At 40.2% G+C, this 24,205-nt stretch overlaps 2 protein-coding genes across 3 annotated transcripts; both read right to left on the reverse strand.

Annotated features, from left to right (window-relative positions):
* Nucleotides 1-365: 365 nt before the first annotated feature.
* Nucleotides 366-6,082, reverse strand: si:dkey-178o16.4 (vasopressin V2 receptor). Its single transcript, XM_036569640.1, has 2 exons — nt 5,144-6,082; nt 366-666 (listed from the first exon to the last, which is right to left on the reverse strand). Exons 1-2 carry the CDS (start codon nt 5,976-5,978, stop codon nt 467-469), a joined length of 1,035 nt encoding a protein of 344 aa, XP_036425533.1. The 5' UTR covers nt 5,979-6,082; the 3' UTR covers nt 366-466.
* Nucleotides 6,083-12,470: 6,388 nt separating this feature from the next.
* On the reverse strand, nt 12,471-23,175 carry trnt1 (tRNA nucleotidyl transferase, CCA-adding, 1). 2 transcript variants are annotated; one of them, XM_036571522.1, is made up of 8 exons: nt 23,092-23,175; nt 22,039-22,177; nt 20,552-20,745; nt 20,025-20,163; nt 19,814-19,940; nt 18,765-18,958; nt 15,532-15,785; nt 12,471-13,526 (listed from the first exon to the last, which is right to left on the reverse strand). In XM_036571522.1, the coding sequence occupies exons 2-8, from the start codon at nt 22,175-22,177 to the stop codon at nt 13,278-13,280; spliced, it is 1,296 nt and encodes a 431-aa protein (XP_036427415.1). In that variant the 5' UTR covers nt 23,092-23,175; the 3' UTR covers nt 12,471-13,277. The 2 variants fall into 2 exon arrangements, with proteins under 2 accessions (XP_036427415.1, XP_036427416.1); XM_036571523.1 differs by lacking the exon at nt 23,092-23,175 and adding an exon at nt 22,408-22,462.
* Between the last annotated feature and the right edge of the window lie 1,030 nt (nt 23,176-24,205).

Raw genomic sequence — 24,205 nt, forward strand, 5'->3', positions numbered from 1 at the left:
AAGTGGACATTCAAGTCGGTTCGCTCAGATTAGCATTTACTTTAGATGAAAGCAAAAAAGTACTACTTGTTCTACTTGTGTACTGAATGTATATTCATACTCAGCAAAGTCCTGCTGGACACAAATGAACACTGTAAGAGTGAATCAACACTGTAGGAGTGGCTACATAAAGCGAATAGTACATTAACAATTAATGCCATTCATCTATTACAGCACTGCACATTGGTCAGTACAAAGTAACACCTGTTAAACCACTGGAACTTAAAGATACTAATGTAAACAGCAACTCTAGCAATTATAGTTAACATTTTACATGACACATTTAGACAATGATGTGACTCCAAGTTGTCAGAATGAAGCCCAAACTCAGTGTAATGACTGTTTACACTACGGGTCGTCTTTCCCTTTGACTAGCAGGAGTAAATCAGGTGACAGTCCAGGGCTGCTACACCCTAATTTATTAATTTTACATACAGTCAGAGAGGCTCTTGAAGCTCAGGTAAACAGAGCTGAGAATAGTGGCCTCTTCAGGCACAGAGTACTTCCTCTCTTTGTGTCTGAGACAGAGACACTGTTTGGGGAGCTCTCTGCTGAACAGCAGGTAGATGCAGGGGTTGGCACAGCTGTTCAGACTCGCCAGCAGCATCAGGATGGTGAACGTAGCAGCTGCAATTCAAAACACAGTGACATCAGTGGTCATTTCAGACTTCTCTCTGCCTTTATTCATCCCCTGGAAGTGCATGAGGATGACCTGCTATTGGCTAATATTCACTTCATTATTATTTAGCATTTTATTTTAGAAAATACACTCTTTTCATGCAAAATGGTCATGATAAACAACAGAAAAAAACAAAAATCAAAATTGACATTAAATACAGCTGCTTGCAAAAGTGTTGGGTGCCCCTGGTCGAATGACGTTTTGTTGATTTTCTAAGTGAAAATAAGTTAACACATCCTCGACAGCAGGCATGTCAAACTGGGGACCTTCCAGGCCAAAGTGCTGCAGAGATTAGCATTACTCTCATCTAACACTCTGAATTCAGCTCATGAAGGCCTTGCTAATTAGCTGATGAGGTAGTGAGCTGAAATCTGCAGTGTTTTGGTCCACAAGGACTGGAGCTTAACACATGTCCTCTACAGAGAACACACATCTGCACATTTTAAAACACAATTACTGTTTGTTCACTAAATTTGCAAACAGAAATGTACTATTTACATATAAAATGTGGCTTTTGCAAAAGTTTTATACTGTATATTTTATTATATTATATTTATTTCCGGTATGTTAAACTCAGCAAATGAATAGAAATTATGTATTTAAATTAGCAAAGAATTGCCATATTTAAGTGTGTTCCCTTTAGAGGATGTACTCACTTATTCTCAAGTAACGAATTAACAAAATGTAATTTAGACAAATCATTTAGACTTCATGCAGTTATGTTTTTGCCCTTTTGGTCAAGTCAAATCACAATCGTTAGGGTAGTTTAGGGAACAAAATAATCTGTCTTCATTCTTTCCTTTTTGCAAAGAAGTTAAAATATTACACATACTTTTTTTAATGAAAACTAATTATTATTATTTTTTTATAGTAAGCTATTCTTTGTGATGGACAGAAGCCAAAGGGCACGTTGCGCTTGTAAATTGAATGTGGCTTGAAAAAAGTCAAGATATTTGACAGCAAAATCTTTACTGTGCACTAATCAATCTGTCTGGCTGCAAACAAAGACAAAATCCATTAGCATGAGTTCAGACAACAGTAATCTGTTTTACTGCTAACTTAATATTCGAATTAACACAGCAAACTGGGGTCCCTATGACTGACTTCTGACTGTGTTAGTTCAGCACAGATGCAGTGATACTCAGTCTAATCCACAATGTTTTCATTCCAGCCAAGCAGGAGCACAGCTGACTACTGATGTGAAGACTGAGAGCACTTAAACGAATAAAGATCAGCACAGAGATTTTAATCTGAATGAACTCAAACAATCAAAGGAAGCAGATTACCTTTTAGAGTAAAGGCAAATCACTTCATGCAGTAAGTACACTATTTGTTATTATAATTCATTGTTGGTTATTTAAACAATCATTACATTTATTTACACTTACACATTTAATATTGCGCCTTTTGGTATACAAGTGCTGTCACTGAGGTTGGACCCTCGAGAGTACATCTTCAGTAGGTTTGCTTTGCGAAAATAATTCCAAGCTCTTCATTTTACACTCTATGTTAAAAAAGTTATGAAAGGGTACAAATGTTGGCCTCTCCTCTGGGAAAGTGAATGCAACGTACTTGTAAGATTCATTTAATGTACACAGTTGGACCTTAAGGACACTGGCATGTCTTGACATGTACATGGTTTGTACCTTGCTAGACCGAAATGTAGCTGGATAACATCCTTTTCTCTGAGAGTGTAATATAAATACATTTTGTTAAAATACGCAGTCGTATATTAAAGTTTGGGCGTCAAATTACATAGATTTTTTTGAGTGAAAATAAGTGAACAACCCTCTACAGAGAGCAAATTTAAATATCCTCTGCTCATTTTAATGCAACGTTTATAATTATTTTCCACATTTAACATATTGGAAAAAATAACACATAAAAGGTATATTTTTGTGTTTTTTCTTTCCCTCCAGTATGTTAAATTCTAAACTATACAGTAATTGTGCATTAAAATGTACATTAAAGGTGTGCTGTCTGTAGAGGGTGTTCATTTATTTTCACATAGAAACTCAACAAAAGTTTTAGACTGTAAATATTTCATAGCAAGGCCAATGCAGGTGGATTGATGTTTAAATATTGACATCAGTATCAGAATCAGCCCACGATTCTCATATCACTGTATCCCTCTGTGGATGCAGAGGTGTGGCTACAACTTTTAGAATGGGGTGGCCAGGTAAAACCCAGAGATTTTACTGGGGTAGCAGAAAAACAAAAGTAAATAAAATAGCTTTACACTGTTAGAAATAAAGGTTCTAGGTACATTTATTTTGTTCATCAAGGTACAAACAATGTAAACGTTACCTCAAAGGTACAACAGTGGTTTTAAGTTCCAATTCTGCCCCTTAAGTAAGTTTTTCCAGGTGAAAAGTTTGTATTTGTACCTTTTCATAACCGAATGTTTTAAAACAGAACAATAAATCCTAGAGACGAGACGGAGTGGAGTCAGTACAGCTTAGAAAATATCATTTCAGTGGATTATGGTGCAGTTATGTTCCCTGACTAAAGGTATTGAGATGTACCCTTGAGGGTCCCACCCCAGTGACAAGAGGGGTCCTGCCCCAGTGACAGTTAGGCACCTTTCTGAGAGGGTACTGCATTAAAATGATGATAAAAGTGAGGAAAAGCTCACATAAAAAGTAATACATTGTATTTTCTCTGCACATAATTAAATGTGTTCATCATTTCCACATGAATAAAAGATTACACCAATACATTTATTGCCAAAAGTGAACTGAAAGACAAAACTCTTGATGTAAGATATGAAACGTTAATGTGTTTTAATCATTCATGAGGAAATGATGGGTTTGAATCAGGTAAATTAAATTAAATCACTTTTTTTCAGTGCACAACATTAACTTTAGAAAAACATTTCATATAGACAGACTGGAAGGCTGCCCTCGTTACAGGTCATACAGCGTCTAATGATTAGAAAGCTCGCCACACAGCACTGTATAAGATAACCTACAACAACACATTCAGGTTTTTAGCTGTAAGGAATTTGTGGGCATGATAAATGATTATAACTGGCTACTTTTATCTGACCATTGAATAACCTGCTTCAAAATGAGCTCACTGAGCAGCACTGCTGAGGGGACCCAGCGCACATTCACTCACAAGTTTGCCCAGAGAATTACCCTACAGTCTCAAAATGATGGTTCTTTGATAAAGACAATGGTTCTATATAGAACCGTGGTTTTTTGCTTCTTCAGACTGATGAAGAATGTGTTGTATATGGTTCTATATATCACCTGAAAGGGTTCTGCCATTGGTACAATGTCAAGCTTGTAGCAAAAAAGAACTTTTTGGTGCTATATAGAACCATTTTAAAAGGGTTCTATATAGAACCACATACAACACTCAAAGAAACCTTTGCTTAAATTGTTCTTCAGACTGATGGAGAATGTGTTACACATGGTTCTTTATAGCACCAGAAAGGTTCTGCTGTTGTAATGACGTCAAGCTTATAGCAAAAAAGAACCCTTTTTGGTGCTATATGGAACCATATACAACATTCAAAGAAACCTTTCCATGCATAAATGGTTCTTTGTTTCTTCAGACTGATGAAAAATGTGTTGTATATGGTTCTATATAGCACCAGAAAGGGTTCTGCTATTGTAATGATGTCAAGCTTTTTCAAAAGGGTTCTATATAGAACCATATACAATACTCTAAGGAAACCTTAGCATGCTTAAATGGTTCTTTGTATGGTGAAATGGTTCTTCAGACTGATGAAGAATGTGTTGTATATGGTTCTATATAGCACCAGAAAGGGTTCTGCTATTGTTATGATGTCAAGCTGGTAGCAAAAAAAAGGACCTTTTTGGTGCTATATAGAACCATTTTCAAAACGGTTCTATATAGAACCATAAACAACACTCAAAGAAACCTTTGCATGCTTAAATGGTTCTTTGTATGGTTAAATGGTTCTTCAGATTGACGGAGAATGTGTTTTATATGGTTCTGCTATTGTTATGATGACAAGCATGTAAAAAACGAGCCCTTTTCAAAAAGGTTCTTTATAGAACCATATACAACACATTCTCCATCCATCTGAAGAACCATTTCACCATACAAAAAAAGGTTTAAGCATATTTTTCTTTAAATGTTATTGGCTCTATATAGAACCACTGTCTTTACTAAAGAACCTTTAAAGAACCTTTTTTAAGAGTGCTTGACGCTGTTAAATGCAGCCTTATTAATGCAGCCTTATTAAGCTTTTATAACTGACTGATGAACACCCTTGTGGCAGAGTTTCACCATAAGGCGTAACTGATTCTTTACTGATGGCTGACCGTCATAAGTAAATGCTTTCCATAACTGGGGTGACCAGAAATGTGGCCATGCTCATCCCTGACCACCCCCTGTCGACTGACTTTCAATTCCTGCTGCAGCGATCCTGTTACGTTTCCATCCACTTACACTCAGTTGGCGCCTCGCTGTCCCACACTGACCACAGCTGCACGGTGAAGAAGGGCGCCCAGCAGAGCACGTAGGCGAGCACGATGACCACGCTCATCCTCACGGTCTTGACGCGCGCCTTGGAGATGCCGGAGGCGCGCGGCTGGGCCTCGTGGCACCGCGCCTCGCCGCTGGCCCTCACGGCGCGGCAGATGCGCACCTGGCACGCGAGCACGGCGCCCACGGGCACCACGAAGACTGCGAGCGCCGTCCACGTGACGTAGGCGCGCAGCCCCCACGGCTCCGCGAACTCGGCCCAGCAGTCGAAGACGCCCGGCGCCACCTGCACGCGCGAGAAGATGAAGACCTGCGGCAGGCCACCGGCCAGCGCCACGCACCACGCCGCGCACACGGGCGCCGAGCAGCGCGCGCGCCCGCCGCGCCGCAGCTTCGCCATGGGGTCGCACACGGCGCGGTAGCGATCCACCGTCATGGCCACAATCATGTAGGCGGACGCGAACATGCCCACCACCTGCAGGTACTTCACGAGGCGGCACACGGGGTCCGGCCCCACGAAGCGGTCCGTGATGTCCCACACGAGCTGCGGGCACACCTGGAAGAAGGCCACGGTCAGGTCGGCCACGCACAGGTGCAGCACGAACACGCGCATGCGGGTCAGACGCTCGCGCCTCCGCAGCAGCAGCAGCAGGAGAGCGGAGTTGAGCAGCGCGGCGGTGACGAAGATGAGCCCCAGCAGCGCGATCTCGACGCGCGCGAGCTGCTCGTCCCTCGGGTCGTCGGCCGCGCGCAGCTCCGGGCTGCTGAGGTTGCTGAGGTTCAGAGCGAGGAGCGACATTCTGGTCAGGGAGCAGGGCGCGCGGGACTGTAGACGCTTCGGGTCATTCTTCAGTCTTCACGCGCTAACAGAGGTCTGACCGCTGACACAGTGCTGAGCTGCCTTTGAACCATCACCGGAAAGCTGGCGAAGTTGGTGCGTTTGGCTCGTTTATAGGCTCCTGCGCGCGGTAGGAGGGACCACTCCCCTCCCTGCACCACTGCTTGTGAGAATGAACTTCCAGCCAATCGCATCGCGGGAGGGCGGGGCTTGTAGAACAACGGGTGGGAAGCAAAATAACGGTGACCGTCCCTCATCACCCCAAGTGCGCATCTTCAGCACTGAACACAATCAGAATCACTGTTTGTTACACACACAAGGAATCAGTCCTGGTGAGTCACACATGAAGGACTGAACACTGACCAAACCAGACAAGCACACAGACTGTTTACAAGAATTTCTCTGAAGGACAAATTAAAATAAAAATACAGTTAATAGAACACAGAATAATACAGAGCCGACGTGAAAGGAGCTGGAAATGTGAAAAGAGATGTGTGCATATCTACATATGCAGGTCTGAGGAGACATACACTATAATAACTATTATAGAACGGATAGTTCCGGCCCTAAAATCTGATTGGCTGAGCCGCGTTCAAAGCTGTCGTAAAATCCACAATATACCCTACACCTATGACCACCTCACAGCAACTGAACGGTGTATCACTGCGCCACAGCGCGAAAAAGCCTTGTGCTGTTAATGGAATAATCTTTGACTCTAATGCTGCTGGCATGGACCACCAAGTGTATTGATCAAGTAAGAACCCATTTCAGTTTAAACTGAGGGGCTGACAACTTATGTTCTTAACTAGAACTAGGCTGGTCAGCTGGCTAACAGGCTAAAAGAGCCAACAGGCTTGATTTAAAGCACTTACGGTATGATTAACTGTAAAACTGCAGTATAAAAGTCTAAAAAATGTTACTTGAATGGATTACATGCTTCAAACGTTCATGTTTCAGCCAGTAGCATCAAACCCAGGCTGAATCTCAAACGGCTCCGTACTTCCTAAATAGTGTGCTAACTATGAAAGTTTAGAAATTCTAGCCTCTACAGCCAAATAGTGCATCATTTATCGAGTGTGGATGTGTCTGAGTGCCAAATGACTATTTTTAGCTATATTATGCACAGTTGGGCTGCAGGATCCAGTATTTAAATTCCTATGTAGTGCACTATGTAGGGAGCAGGGAGCCATTTGAGATTCAGCCAGTTTTATCACCATTATTACCATCATCAACATCTCATATAAAAACTCAAAAACGCTTATTTTCATTGTGGACATAGTGACCCCTGGTTCCTATCACCACCACTGTAAAGAAATCAGAGTTGGTAAGTTTCTCCACAATTGATTGATTCAAGACAAAATGCTCCCAATGTGTTTAACATATCAGCACTTCAATTATGCAGAAAGTCTGAAAAATCATTGGAATTCCCCTTTAATGGGGTCACTAGATGTGAAGCACCTTAATAACCTGACTTGCCTCCATACGTAGCTGCCTATGCATGCATGCAAATAAGGCAGAAGGGGGCACATTTCCAAAAATGAATACTAATAACTAATACAGCCTTCCAATAAAATGCTGTTAGTAGATTTGTGAAGCTTTTTAAATAATAATAATAATAATAATAATAGTTTTATGTATATAGCACCTTTCCAAAGGTCAAGGTCGCTTTACAGAGCTTCCAAAACAGGCCAGCAAAATAGCCACACAATTTTTTTAAAATATTTAAAATCCTTTTAAATAGGCTTTTTCCCCTCACTTCACCTTAGATGCACTGAGTTGAAGCACTATCAAGTAAAAAAAGGTGATGATCCATCCTTTGATTAATTAGTTTTGAAAACTAACCTAGTACAAAATTGACCTTTACCTTGTAAGTACCTGGTCATTTTCAGCACAATTCCTCAGATCATTCAAAAGGCAATTACTATTTTTCTGTAATCAGTAAAGTGTACATTAAAATGTAATGACTTTTACCAGCCTCTGAGTTTTGATTACATCATCATGCACCAGTGGGCGGGGCAAAATAATTAACCAATAATATCATGTTCATCCACCTCCATCTGTCATAGAGAGAAAATGCTCAGCTAGCTCAGCGACCCTCATTGACAGCGCTCCACTCTCAAATACATCACAGTACAGAAGGAGGTGTGTTTATATTGTCCACAGAAAGTGTGTCTGATGTATCAGCTCTGGATTGTTGGTTGAAATGACTTTGGAGATAAATGTTCTGCCCACTGTGTGTAAAAGCACTTAAAAATACAGTCTTAACCCTTGTGTGGTGTTCATGTGTTTGTTACTCAGTGGTCTGATGAACCCACAATACTGTTTTTTTAAATCATAACCATAACAATTTATGTAAAAATACCAGATGTTTAAAATATCACAAGTGTCCAGCGTAGGGTTCTCCTTTAGCAGCTGTAGCCAGTCAGCAGCCTGTCCATGTTGTCCACCCTCACACACACACACACACACACACTAATAGCAGGCCATGTAGGAAGAGAACAGAGTGAAGGACACAGCACCTCCACACTTTTATTTCCCATGGGAAATAAAATTATTTCCCATCACACTTTTACACCACATGTGTAATATAAATGTGTGGGGGGTGAACAGAGTGAAGACACTGAAAATTGGTTATTTTATATGTTCTTCACAGAAAATGAGCAAGTACCTGGTCATTTTCAGCACAATTCCTCAGATCATTTAAAAGACAATTACTATTTTTCTGTAATCAGTAAAATATACATTAAAATGTAATGACTTTTACCAGCCTCTGAGTTTTGATTACATCATCATGCACCAGCAGGCGGGGCAAAATAATGAACCAATAATACGGCCAAGAATCTTAAGTTGAAATAATAATCAATCACATCATTTTTTCTTTTGGTATACATTGAAAATGGGTCCCACAGACCTGAACACCACACAAGCGTTAAGGGTTAAATTAAACATCCTCAGGGCCCCACTTAGACCTGCTCACAGCTAAGGGAACAAGGGACGCAGTTTTAGTGGTGGAATCGATATCAGGAAACACTGAGCCTCACAAGTAGCAGATCTCTCATTAACAGCTCCCCTGCCAGTATATCAGTGCTACTAATCTCCTCATGTTCCATAAAATCATATTTGTATGATCTGCACTTAAAATCATGTCTATTTTGAACACTGAGAAAAGAATTCACATCAGCCACAGCACACTGGATAAAAATGATACAATAGGATAACATGGATAAAAGTTGCTGTGCACCAGGTCAGCTGAGGAAACAGTTGTGGTTGAGGACAGAAAAATGTCCAGAGCTGTGAAGAAAACTCTTTATTATCAATGAGATCAAAAACAGCCAACAAAGAACAGAAACTACTGTTCACAGATGACTTTAACAGCATTAAAGCCTGTCAGATTACAGTGAACTAAAGATCACAGAGAACCCTGTTAGGCTCTCAAACTATATTTTACAGACAGATGAGTCAGAGATAAACACCCACCATGATAAAAAAATTAAAGTGTGGATAAAAGAAAATTGTTTTCTTTATGCCTTGAGCGAGGCAGTGTCTGTTACTGGCCGTTCAGTTTGCTTGCTGACTAGAACATTGCTGTCCAAAGTGTGGCCTGTGAGGACATCTGCCAGAAAGTTATTCATATACTACAGGTGATTAAAAAGATTCATATGATTTCAAAATGATGTATTTCACATGTAAATCATTACAATGCAGTAAACTGTAAATGGTTTACAGTGAGCATAAAGTTTATTATGTAATTTTACAAGTGCTCAATATGAACCTCCTCCAGCTGTAAAGACAACATCAACGCCATAGTCAAATTCATCCCATACTGGATTGAGCATGTCGGGTGTCGCTGCACTCACGGCTCTTTCAGTGCGATTTCGGAGATCATCCAGTGTTGTGGAACCAACAACGAACGCTCTGAGCTGTTGGAGGTTCACTGACCACGAAAATTACACTGCACAGTTATAACAGATTCACTCTTATTGAAGTGGAGAACGCAAAACACTTTCTGCTCAGGGGTCTCATCTCCTCGCAGACTGAAGGGAGCCAACTTCCAGTGACAGTCCAAAACTCTATGTCCCCCCTCTTCCAATTGGTATGTGATTGGTTCCTAGGCGCCTCACGGTTGTAAAATATGGCGCTTTGAAATCGGATTAATCTTTTTGAATCACCCTGTATATCACTGCTGTTGGAACAAAACCTTGTATCTCCAAAATAGTAACTTTACAGGAGAAGGAAAAACTTTTAATACTTTTAATGTATATCAATGGAACCAGACTTTTTTCTAAGTCATTTTGGGCCGTTTCTTTTGGTCCATTCACCATGAAATTTACACACAATATAAAGGGCAACAGGCATTTTCAAATTATATCAAAAACTGAAAAACAACAAAAATGGAGATACAAGGTTTTGTTCTGACAGCAGGGATTATATAACTTTACAATTCTATAATAATATAATTATAAAAGGAGTTATAGTGACAAAAATATAGGATAATGTTATAAAACATAGTTGAAGCCTTCTTTCTTTATATTCACACTGTTTTGTCTTTTTTGGTCCTCTGTCCACCACAAACGTTGCACTTTGGTCCTCAAGACAAAAAGACTGTGCACCCCTAGACTAGAAAATACCCCCAGGATCTTTTAATGCTACTTTCACAATACAGCAAGATGAAGACACAACACTGCAAGCAAACATAGAGATCAATAAAGGGAAAAATGGAAGTGTCAATCCAAACACAGCATTAAATTAGCTGGAAAAATGACTAAACTCTGAAAACCCTTAAATAAAATAATGGTGTATAGTGTGTGTTGCGCTGGTCTGAGTGGATCAGACACAGCAGTGCTGCTGGAGTTTTTAAACACCTCAGTGTCACTGCTGGACTGAGAATAGACCGCCAACCAAAAATACCCAGACAACAACGTCCTGTGGGCAGCATCCGGTGACCACTGATGAAGGACTAGAGAATGACCAACACAAACTGTGAGGCTACAGATCAGCTCTACATCCACAAGGTAGGAGTGTCTAATAGAGTGGAAGGTGACTGGACACAGTGTTTAAAACCTCCAGCAGCACTGCTGTGTCTTATCCACTCATACCAGCGCAACACACACTAACACGCCACAGCAGTGCTGAGAATGATTCACCACCCAATGTCTGCTCTATGGTGGTCCTGTGGGGGTTCTCACCATTAATGAATGAATGGCATTAAGTGGGGGACAACAAATTATGCAGATAAACAGATGGACTACAGTCTGTAAATGTAGAATTACAACGAGATAAGAAGAGCTGATAATGGACAGTGAGTGTACCAAGTGTACCAACGAAGCAGCCAGTGATTATTATTATTAAGTTCATCTGTCCCAATACTTAAGCACATCTAACAGGGAAAATGAAGGCACCAAACCTAGGTTGCAAGTTGGGGCTGTGCCTTCAACATTTGGTGGTAGCATGAGGGGAGGCTGAGGGAGGGGAGAGAACTCTGAGAACTTGGGCTGGAGTTCTGCTGTTTCTGCGTGGAGGTAGAAGGCCAGACCCCCATAACTATGGTAGGACTGACACAGGATTAACAATTATTGTGAAAAACTTCATCACAGTAACAAAAGGTAGAGATGGGAGTTTATATGGCATTAGTTTGGAAGGGGGAGTCGCTTCAGGCATGGTCCTCCCCTCAAACTTCAGCTATTCCATAACTCCATAACTATTCCATAACTAAACGCAAATGCCCACAAATACCTGCCTCTGACAAAATAAAACATATTGCACATTTTATAAATGTATAATTGGTTTAAAATTAATTTATTAAATGGTTACAAATTAGATTAACCATAAACACCTTAAAAGCCATTAATTAGCAGTTATAACACAAATAATAAGGGCAACAGTGGCCAGTTGGTTACTTATCTAACCGTCTTCTGCATCAGTCAGCATCAAACCTTTCAGCTTCAGATATTCATATTCATCAGGCAGAACAGCTCACTCCTGCCTTAACTAGTTATAACTGCTTATTAATGATTAAAGTGTTTAAGATTAAAGTATTTATGACCTAATCACGTACCTTTTCTTTCAGTCTGATTTCCGTTTTCAGTCGTCTTTCTACTGTTATTTTATGTTTTAAATTGTCTTACTATGTTATTTCCCATTTTTCATGTGTTTTGTTTTCTCTCAATTTGTTTTTATTATTGCTTTTATTTTGTACCCATGTTTTGTTGATTGTTACTGCACTATTTTGTAATGTATAGTGTGTCCACTGGACCCAAGGAAGAATAGCGGCTATCATGATAGCAGCTAATGGGGGTCCTATAAATAAACAAATAAACAAATCATACCACCATTACTAAACTACTTTTAAACCATTCCTAAAAAATTATAGTCTTATTGTTAAGTGGTACCATACAGCTGCTTCTGACTTTTGGAGGGCCCTCTAGATCACAAACACAAAATATGACACAAACAGACTTTGGCATTTTAGTTTACTTTGTTGCTTCAAAATATGATATTAAGAGTTACATAACCACCTGGAAACATCCTGGATTTCTCTACCCCCTCCTTCCATAAAGAACCAATGTCTGACGTTGCATTAGACAAAGAGGCAGCTAAAGTGCTCCTCCTTACACAAAATTACACCATCTCTCCAACGGATAAATACACCTTTATATTAACAGAGGGCAAAAATGTCACAATAAATTAAGAAAGCAGAACAGACTTTGCTGAAATCAGATGAGTCACTGTGAAATTGAAGTCCAAAATAACATGAATAACAAATGAACATCAAATGCCAAACTTAAATCACTGATAATAGAGGAGAAAAAAGGGAAAACGAGGCTGAGATTGCTGCGGTACGAACAGGGCAGCATGCAGAGTTTCTGTCCATCATCTCCATGACTCACACACCTGGCGTATTGCTTATTACTCTTGCTTATTTCTCCACCGTTTTCTATTTCTGGCCAGATCCTTGGAGCCCAGCTGTTCTGAGGTGCAGTCAGTACTCCCACAAAGATGCTGGGAAGCACAACCAGAAGTTTATTACCAACTTTCTTCACGCTCATGCAGCTGGGACAGCCAGGAGCTTAGCGACAGTCTATACAGAAAAAGACTTGAGAGAACCAATATACAGCCAATCTTCTTCCGCATTTATCATCTCTGTGTTAGCTGTACATTTTATGGAGATAAGAGCGTACTGCACCTTCTGAATTACTAAGGCATGACAGCATATCTGAGTCTGGGAAAACCAGTCCTGTCACTGGTTTTGTTCATTTTAAATCAGGACCTGCTGATGGTGCTCAGGAGTTCTTCCTTGCCCAGCTGGTAACGACTCTTCTTCCAAATGTCACGGAGCTCCTGCAGGGTTGTGCCAATCTCCTTGCCCGAGGTGATGCCCAGACGACGGAGGTCGTGCCCACTGACAGGGAATCGGGGGATGGACCAACGTTTTAACTCAGCCAAGAGCTTCACTTCACCCTGGTACTTCAGCAGCTCCAGCGCTTTGCTCTGGGCGTCCGGCTCTCGACTCTACAAAACACAAACACCAGCGTCCTCAGTTAGTGCAGGTAATTCAGACAACCACTCCTTGCACTCCTTGTTGTTACACATGAAGAAATCCTCATTTTATTTTAAAGCTGCACTATAAGACTTTTTTTTGTTAGAAGAAGTAGCATCACAGTGAGGAGACACCTGAAAATATGGTGTGCGTGTGCTCCTGAAAAACCTGAAATAATGATTTTAAAGTCGCCTCCTGAAAGTTTTTTAGACCAGGGTTTTCTCATCAAATTTATCAGCAAAGTCGGCTTTCCTCTTCTTCTAGCAGCATGTCAGCGCTGTGCTGTCAGCATGATCTGCCGGTTTTACCGTCTGACTTTTTACAGACTCTTATTGCTCTCATATCCTTCCTGCAGCTCGAGCTGCTGTTAAAACAACAGACAAGCCTCAAAATAATAGCGAAGATCTGCGTTTGATTTTTGAACGAGCATCAGCAACCTGAGTTAAACTCAATCTGATAAAACCACTGACAAAGAAGCAGAGATCATGTAAGGATCATTATTATTATTGTTGATTGTGATGATGCCAATCCAAAAGCGGAAGTGTTTGCAGTGAAAACGCGATGGACTGCAGCTCCAAATCACACATCTACATCTACACTTCCCTTTTTTCCTTTTTCTTCTTTTTTGACATCTCTGCAAATATATGTTTTTTTAACATAACTATAAATTTTGTTTTCTGTGATTGAAGTAAAATCGACGTTCTGATCTTTTCAGGTGCTAATTGACAGGTTTTCAGCGTGAACAATTAAGAAAAAAAAAGCTATTAGTTGATTTTAGTTATTTTTTTTATGGGCCGCTATGCTTTACAAACAGGTTTGTTTTTGACCACATCATACATCTTAACGCCACACTTGCAGACTCAAAGAGATGATCTGGTTCGATGCTCAAATGCAAAATCAACATTACAATGATGAAGATAGGATGACAGGTAATTCACTCATCCTCAGAAAACACGTCCTTCACCAAGTTTTGACTGAGTTCTCTTTAAATTCCCTTTCAAAGCGCTCACAATCATCAGATTCATCTGCTTGGGGAACGGGTCCAAAGCACAACCCACATTACAAAATGCTCTTCTGTACACTGCACATTTCTACAATAGTGGTCTCCAAATTCCCAGAACTTACACAGTGTCGCTTTAACATCATCACAAAATGTCTGACACTCAAAGCATATTGTATTAATTGACTTGGGACTCTGCTTACAAAAATATTATTTACTTATTTCGGTTTACTTTACTGCAATTGTTTTGAGCGAAGTTGCCACCCAAAGCTGTCCTCTTTGCTACATTAACACCCTTTTGTGCTCTCCAAAGTGACGTGTGGTGCGATGATCGCTATCTGTGATGTAATGTGTAGACCATCGTTTAGCTCTCATGGCAGTTAAAACAATGGCTCACAGAAATTAGGGTGTTCTACAATTCTCATTTTCAGACGTAAAATGAAAATTGGTTGACTTGCTTACAATGATACTTTACACTTAATAGAAAGCTACTGAATTATATACAGAAAGAAATCAGAAATCTGAATATGTGAAAATGAGAACTTTTTCACCACTAACTAATCGTTGCTTTTTTCACGTGCCAGTAACATTGTCCTAGTTTTAATTTGGCCACTAAAAATGAAATATATCAGTGGGTTAGCGGAATAATGATCATGAACTGCTGATGTGTTGGGGGAAAAAGGAGGGATTTTTCTTCAGAATTCTCTGCTGGCAGCAGACGCCCCCCTCCTTCCCAAAATGAAAAACCCACCAAATCTACACAGTTCATATGAATGTCATTTAAGATGGCAAATTTCACCAAAAGGCAACAAGATGACATATAACTGTACGGTGTGACTCCTTTTGTTTTATGTCATATGCATAAGCTTTAGTTAATAATATTCTACTTCTGAAACCACACTGTACATTCTGACTGTCACTGTTTTGTCCTCGATCAAAAATACCCCGAAGGAAGCTAAAACAATGGGCGGACTCACGTCTATAATGAAGTCTGTGAATGGCTTGAGGCCATCATGCTCATCTTGCCCCTTAACGAGGTCTCGCCTGTGTCTGACAAGAAAAAGGCCCAAGGTCTTCTCCTCTCTGGAGATCTTTAGCCGCAGATCCAACCTTTCGACATCGTCTGGGCTGCGGAACAGAGCTGCGAGCACAGTCATGGGCTTAGGAGAGGTGCCGTATGCCTTCTGACAGACCTGCTTCATCTCCTCAACATTGCCCTCTGCTGGGAGACCTGGAGGACACAAAATACAGGATACCAATAGATTTAGACCAATTATAGAGGGCCTGTAAACAACGATAACAACCAGTGCATTATAACTGCATAAACTACATTAGTAACAAGTAGCTGATTAGAGGTCAGTCAGATTTGCCATTATTAGTGACTCTTAGATTTTATTTTCCTCCTGTTTCTTTTAAATGATGAAGTCTATGAATGGCTTTAAGGGCCGATGTGTGAACAATTAATTAAAAATATTATTCTAGTTGTACTTGTAGTTTTTCATAACCTTCAATAAATGTATTAGAGGAGTGATACGACAGTATATTTATAAATATCACAATAAATTAGGTCACAATATAATCAATATTAAATCATATTTAATGTATTCAGAGCAGAACAGTACACGATATATTGAACACAAATCATCTAGTGCAACTGATCTGCTCAAACCTGTTCGCAAACCACAGTAAACGAATATCATGGTATATACTGCATCTTGAAAACTGTGAAAGTGTTATTATACTTCTGTGATATCGCCCACTCTTAGCTGCTGCTCTCACAGTACAGGCACGGCATCGTGGGGCTTTGTGAAGAGTGCTAATTGCCTAATCACTACCTGTCAGGACATCTAACAGACACCCACAATTGGCAGGCAAGGCACTGAATGGACAGGGAAACAAAAAGCAAGTCATCCACCCACACAATGAGAAGACAGCCACTTGTGCATCTCTTGGATTCCCAAGTTTAAACTGCAGTGACATTGGTGGAAATTGAGCCATAGGACAACTTTACTGGGCTAAAAGCTCAACGTAGGAGCCACGTATGTATACCTCCTAAATATTAACAAAAAGAACTTAACAACAAACCACTTGATAACAGTTTCTTGCTCAAACTCTGCTTATTTTGAGGTCCAAAAAGCATCCAGACAGCCCTTCCACCCCAGCTAACTTAAGATGCATCCTCTGCAGACATAGGAATTCAACTGGATGCATATAGCTTGTATAAATTCCATAGAAAAAGACTGCAGATAGAACAAGATCCTCTGGAGCAGCCACACATGTCAAAGTATTCCTGAGTCCATGTGGTGATATACAGAAGTGTGGCGGTTTTTAATGCATTGCCATCTGAGGGCTTGAATGTCACGACATTCAGTTGTGTTTTTTTGGGCTTTTTATGTACAGAGATTTTTCTGGACTCAGTTTATTCATATAGCGCTTTCTACAACAGGTGTTGTCACAAAGTAGCTTTACAGAAAAACCCGGGTCTGAGCCCCCATGAGCGTTGCCAATGGTGACGATGGCAAGGAAAAACTCCCTAGGAGCAAGATGAAGAAACCTTGACAGGAACCAAGACTCAAACAGGGAACCCATCCTCCTCTCGTCAACACCAGACAGCAAAACAATAACACAAGAGCAACAGGAACAGAGAATAAGGTTATAACATTAGTATAAAATAATAAGATATAAAAAAGGGGAAAAGCAGGTGAAGCAATGGCTGTGATTAAACAGTTCGAGTCTGTGCAGAAGTATCATCACGAAGGTCAGTGGCCTGCAGGTGACCCTCAATCTTTTGATATTATGCACCGTAGAGAATAAAATGCTTAGAAACCTTGCAAATCCCAACTGAGGCACTTCAACAGTTGGACTATTTGCTCAGAAAGGCAGGCCTTTCCTGGATGCTCCTTTTACACCCAAGCATGATTATGTCACTTCCTTTAAAATGTTTTCTGGAGGCTCCCGAGTGGCGCAACCTTCTAAACGTTGGCCCTGTCATCAGGAGACTGCGAGTTTGATCCCTGGTGATGCTACAGCCATCCGTAGCCAGGAGTCCAAGAGAGCACAACTGGCCTTGCTCTCTGGCGGGCAGGACGCATGCAGGAGCGCATGCGTCTGTTAGCTGATGTAACAGATCTGGCAGTGGGCGCTTTCCTCCAAGTGCGTTCAGCTGTCCAATGACGTTGCGCGAGCGGCACTTCGAAAAGATGCGGCGGCGCTTTACAAGTCAAAAAATAATAATAAAAAAATGTTTTCTGAACATTTAACAATATTCCTAGTCTTAAACTGCCCCTGTCCCAGCATTTTTGGAACATGTTGCAGGTATTAATTTCAGAATAAACATTTGCAGAAGCCACCATGTCCAATGCCAAGTATGGGCAAGAGGATGTATAAAGCCCCCAGCATTGGGCTGTGGAGCAATAGAACCGCACTCTTAAGTAATCAAGCACCATCCAATACCTTTGGCATGAGTTAGAGTGGTGTTTGTGATCCAGAACTAATCATCCAACACCTATGGGGAAGAATGCAATCAAATCCTTACAGTAAGGCCCAATCCCATTTCTTATTTTTACTCCTACCCCTTGTTTCCGAGTGTCACCTTGCCCCTTGGAACTGACTTACAACGGATAGTGGTTGAAATGTTCCCTACGAAATGAGACCCTCAAATATAAAGAACACTACTTCATTAACAGCTATTAGTGCTGCTCTGTATTTTTTACACTTGTTCTGAAGAAAAGGACCATAATACACTGAAACGACATTAAACTAAGATAATTCAATGGTTGTCGTGATTTTTAAACAAAGAAAACTCACATTTGTGGGTTTCTTTGGTCTCCTGTTCAGCCATCTTGCTGGGTTTTTTCTGAAAAACCTCTGTTTGGAGGGCCGTGTAGCCCTATCACTTCGCCCTACCCCTGTATCTCAATAAAAATCAGGACACCATACCCCTAGGTGTGAATGTGCTAAACAGAGGGCTAAGGGCTTAGTGATAGGGGCAAGGGGTGAAATGGGATTGGGCCTAAATGTTCCAAAATCTAGTGTAAAGCCTTCCCAGACTAGTAGAGGCTGCAGCAAAGGGGGAAAACTCCCTATTAATATCCTTGATTTCAGAAGAAACACTAGAGGAGCAGGACACAACTTTTGGACAAATCTTGTAGCCACTATGACAGCGACTGTATAACTAAGACATAAAGTCTACTGTGTGTGCACATCTGACCTATGTACTGAGCCAGGCTGAGCTCATAAATGAGCTCCAGCAGGTGTGCAGCGTGGTTCCCCACCAGCATCTTCTTCAGCTCCACCCAGATCCTCTCTCCAGAGATCCCTGCCAAGCCACGGGCATTCTCCTGGATCGCCTCCAGCGTGTCTGGGTCATGCTGACCAGGCTCAGACGCAACACGCCCATAGAATCTGCAATGTGGTTGACATTTGAGTGTTTGGTAAAGCAATTCTGAGAGGTAGGACTTATTTATTGTGTATGTACACAACTAAGGCTTCACAAACTATATGGTTTGATAATATTTTTCAGCAATATGCATATGGGCACTGCAGCAAGTCACAGAGTGCTTTAAGCAGAATGACCAATGTCATTTGCAAATATAACCTGCTTCAACTGTGTTTTTGTCTTATGACAAGGAATGCGCCAATATGGGAACTGAGGGCCATATCCAACATTTTTCATGTACATATCTGCTGATTCTGTTGAGTAAACATTTATAAAATTAAGAAACTGAAACCACATCTACTTGTATTAGCATACATATATATACCTATATATATCCAATTTATTTCTGTTAGGTTACAAATGCAGTGAAATTCATAAAACACAGATACTTTAGTGAAGTAGCTCAGTGTTCCCTAAATGTTCTGCTGTTCTGGAGTACAATGAACACATTATCAGACATTGTTTGAAATATCAGTCAAATCTAAACATCTGGCCAATGCCGATACTCTTTCTTTTAAAACACTTATCTGTCAATATCCATATGATTCCATTATAATTGTGTATTCCTACCATGTGGCTCTACATACAGCTATAAAGTAAAACACATTACTGGCACAGCACCGTTACTAGTGAGAGAACAGCTGTTGAAGTCATGACTGATCTAATCTGACACAAATGCCATCTATAAGCAACGCACTGACAATCATGTAAAAGAGAAAGTTGTTAACTGCATGATACACAAAGCCACCAAAAATAAACTTAATTTAAAAAAGTGGTTTTATAACAATTCATTCTTCTGTGACAGGGAAACACAAACACACCTGAAATATCTTAGAATGCGTAGGTAATCTTCCTGGATCCTAAGAGCAGCACTTCCAACAAAACGAACCTTTCTGTTCTGGAGATCCTCATAACCTTGGAAATAATCATACAGGGTCCCATCCAACCCTACAAGGACACAACAACACTCTGTCAAACACAGACTATCATTTTCATTTTGCTTATGAAATCTACAGTTCGAGACCAGATTACCGAGGAACATGGAGTTAATAGTGAGGTCTCTGCGTTCGGCATCTTTCTGCCAGTCTGTGGTGAACTCCACTTCGGCGTGCCGTCCATCTGTTTGTACGTCCACACGCAGGGTGGTCACCTCAAAGTTCTCATTATGCAGCTGCACAAGGAATAAATCAATGGTGCGACATGACAAGTCAGAGATGTTATTAATAACTAGCACAATAACATGCCTTGAAAAATCTAGGCAACACTTTATTTGGATGGGCCACTGTAGATGCTTTGTAAATGCTCAGTCTGTCTTTAAGTAACATTCAACTAAATTTCCACTAAATACAAATCATCTTCAAGTCCAGTGTGAAAGAGTTTATTAAATCTATCCCTAACCCTAAACCTGACTCTAACCCTAACCTGAAAGCAAAAACCTACACCTACTCCTAACCCTAAACCTAACCATAATGTTGTTGATAATCAACTGATTATCACCAGGGGACCATCCACATAAAGTGTGTCCAAAATCTAAAATTGAAATCCAAGACATCTCTAACCCGGGCAGTGATGGTCCCATGTTTCTCTCCTTTGTTGTTGATCATTCGGATCCCTGCAGCCTGGAACATGCGCTTCATTTCTTCAGGTGTTGCTGTCGTCGCAAAATCCACATCTTCGGGTCGCTGCCCTGACAACAGGTCCCGCACCGCCCCTCCTGCAATCCTCAGCTCAAACCGGTGCTTCTCAAAAATGTCTGAAAAAGTAACATTATAAGTGGTGGCATTCTTAATGTCAGAAAATCACTGTTAGGTCTATTTCACCAAGTACGTTACATATGCAAGGAATTTGTCTTGTTAAGTGCACACAAGTAAAACAAAAGAAACAAACCAGGTAAGTATGCAAAACTATTAATAATTATTCAAGAGAAAATAAGACATAATGAATAAGGGAAAATAAATAAAACATAAAAAACAGCCAATTTATAAAACAGCCAAAAGGAGGTGAAAATGAAAATATTTACATGTACACCAATCAGGCACAATATTATGAGCACCTCCTTGTTTCTACGCTCGTTGTCCATTTTATCAGCTCCACTTACTATATAGGTGCACTTTGTAGTTCTACAGTTACAGACTGTAGCCCATCTGTTTCTCTGCATACTTTGTTAGCCCCCTTTTACCCTGTTCTTCAGTGGTCAGGACCCCCATGGACCCTCACAGAGCAGGTACTATTTGGGTGGTGGATCACTCTCAGCACTGCAGTAACACTGACTGCAAAAAACTCCAGCAGCACTGCTGTGTCTGATCCACTCGTACCAGCACAACACACACTAACACACCACCACCACGTCAGTGTTACTGCAGTGCTGAGAATGATCCACCACCCAAATAGTACCTGCTCTGTGAGGGTCCATGGGGGTCCTGACCACTGAAGAAGGGTAAAAGGGGGCTAACAAAGTATGCAGAGAAACAGATGGACTACAGTCTGTAACTGTAGAACTACAAAGTGCACCTATATAGTAAGTGGAGCTGATAAAATGGACAATGAGCGTAGAAACTAATCATAATGTTATGCCTGATTGGTGTAGGTAATATGTAATATTGTATATGTATTGCTGCTGTGATAACAAAACCTTTTATCTCCATTTTTGTCACAAATGCCTGTTGCCCTTTACATTGCGTGTAAATTTCATGCTGAAAGGACCGAAAAATGTCCCAAAATGACTTGGAAAAACATCTGCTTACACTGACTTACATTAAAAGTAAACTATGTTTTTTCCGTCTCTTGCAAAATTATTATTTTGAAGACACAAGGTTTTGTTCTGACAGCAAGCAGTGATATGTATATGTAATATATGTAATACACATAATTTCTCTTCAATTCTCTGCACTACTTCTGTGTTTTAGTACTTTTTTAAAAGCAGTTAATTAATTCTCTTCAATGACAATGAGTTTAGATACATGGTAGGCGTACCTAATAAAGTGCTCAGTGACTGTACATTCCTAAAGACAAGCTGGATGAACTGCTGTACTGTAGGTAGTCTCACCTGCGAGGCTGTTCAATCCATCGGTGAACAGTGACTCAAACTCCTTGGTTTTCAACTGCATAGTGAATAAATGTCTGTGACTCCAAGTGAGATGAATTCTGCTGAGTAGTTTGGGGCTCAGAAATATTCTCCCCCACATCTGACAGAAGACAGACAAGTTAGCTGGTTACGGCAATTTTCTGTCACTGTCTTACCAAACCATGCGCTAAAATAACAGGTTACAGGTAAATCACTTGGCTTGTATCACTCATATCTGTCACACGATATAAAGAAACTCCATTGATTTTTCAAAATTTCTGCATAATTAAATGGTCAACAAAGTCATTCAGGGTGGTTTGGTGTGAAATTCTCCGTTCTAGAGAAACTTACTGAGTCAGAACTGCTCACAGTGGTGGAGACAGGAACCAGGCGTCCACTTCTAAAAGCTCCTTCACAGAAAGTTTTTACATAAAAAAAGGTTATGAATACACTGCTGACATTGTTTTACTGTAGTTGTGTGACAAAGGTTTGGTCTAGAATGTACTTTAAACAATGTATTGTAATCAGTACATGGTGGAGGAATAAAAAGTTCCCAAATAATGTTTATAAATAAAGTTTAGTTTTTAAGATTTACAACATTTTTTTTCCATCTTAAACAATACATATATAAACTCAATAGACACGTGTAGGTTCACTGGTGGTTCTGGATAGTAAATAAAATGGCTATGTTTGTTTTGTAGACATCCCCTGGTTCCGATCACCCTCGTTTTAAAGCACATCTGTGTTGGTAAGTTTCTCTACAAATGAATTGTTTCACACCAAACCACACTGAATGACGCTGTTTATATCTAAACCACTGCCTAATGGAGAAATTTTGAAAAATCGGTGGATTTCCCCTTTTCCCGTATCTGTAATGTTAGCCTGCTTATTTAGCATCCAGTAGGAAGGCAGCAGTAACGTCAGCTAACAGCTACTTAGCTTTACTGGCTGCTGGCTCGACAGCACTGCCTGCCGTTTACAGCGAACAGGGAACAAAACAAGGTAAAAGAAAAAGCCTTTCAAACCCAGAGACACCTGTAAAGATGACGGACTCCGCTGCTTCACTGAGCTGGGACGGCCGACATGCTGTCAGGCGGCCATGACAACTGAGAGGAAGCGCGTTCCTGCACTACGTCCTCAGACACGGGAGCGCGCCCAGCTCAACCGACCAATTGTGTCTCTCAATGTCAGCAAAAGGGCGGGGACTTTGAAGAAAGCGCCTTCTCATTGGCTGATTTCAGCTATTTCCGCCCACACGTCTATTATTGATATTCAAGTTTGGAACCGCGGCATTTATGAGTTTAAAAAAGGGAGAAACTGAAGGAAAACAAGCCAAATTTGAACGCATTCCTGCTGCTTTGATGTTTTTGTGTGATTTAATTTATATGCATATATATTTTATCATCCTTTTATCTTTTAACCCTCTGTGAAGCATTTGAGCTGTGTTGTAGGCACGAATTAATGCAATTATTATAAACAAATAAAGTGTATTATTATTATTATTATTATTATTATTATTATTATTATTACTATACCAGTACCCTGGTATCTTTTACATTAATTATAAACATTTTGTTTGAATTAGAGATGATTTGTCATTCACTTCTCCAATTATGCGTGAATCTATTCTGTGTTTACAGTTTAACAGAAAAATATTTTTTCTTTTTTTGTGTTTTCTTTCTTTTAAATGTTTATATTACATTGCCACATTCGTGCTGCTTTGATGCTCTTGCGTAATTTGATTAAATATATTTTTATTTATTTTATTTAGTTATATGATACCTTGTTAATTCATTTGATTAGTTTAGTTTAAATCAGTGATTTGTCATTCGTTTTTCCAATTGTTTGTAAATCCCTTCTGAATTGTTTACAGTTTTTTTTTCTTTTTGTGGTGCCGCCAGAGAGTGTAGAGAGGAGAACTGCCACTCAGTAAAGTATTCCAGTCAAACGCTAGAGGGCGCAAAATGAATGGGTTACTGTGAAGCACATGTACAAAATCATAGTTTGTAAACACTTCAACATTTTTATTTATAAGAATGCATTAATTTCCTGAACACAGAACAGCATAAAACATTTTAACACCACTGTTTTATTTTCGAACTTGAGTTACAGGACTTTATAACTTCACCTCATGTATGTTCATGATGTC

The sequence above is a fragment of the Colossoma macropomum genome, unplaced genomic scaffold, assembly GCF_904425465.1.
Source record: "Colossoma macropomum unplaced genomic scaffold, Colossoma_macropomum, whole genome shotgun sequence".
NCBI lineage: Eukaryota > Metazoa > Chordata > Actinopteri > Characiformes > Serrasalmidae > Colossoma > Colossoma macropomum.

Coding starts and splice junctions, on each gene's coding strand:
- si:dkey-178o16.4 (XM_036569640.1), bottom strand. CDS start 5,978: ATGTCGCTCCTCGCTCTGAACCTCAGCAACCTCAGCAGCCCGGAGCTG. Junction 667..5,143: donor CAGCGAGGCGCCAACTGAGT/GTAAGTGGATGG, acceptor TTTGAATTGCAG/CTGCTACGTTCACCATCCTG.
- trnt1 (XM_036571522.1), bottom strand. CDS start 22,177: ATGTGGGGGAGAATATTTCTGAGCCCCAAACTACTCAGCAGAATTCAT. Junction 18,959..19,813: donor CGCATTCTAAGATATTTCAG/GTGTGTTTGTGT, acceptor ACCACATTGCAG/ATTCTATGGGCGTGTTGCGT. Junction 13,527..15,531: donor TCACAGACTTCATTATAGAC/GTGAGTCCGCCC, acceptor TGTGTTTTGTAG/AGTCGAGAGCCGGACGCCCA.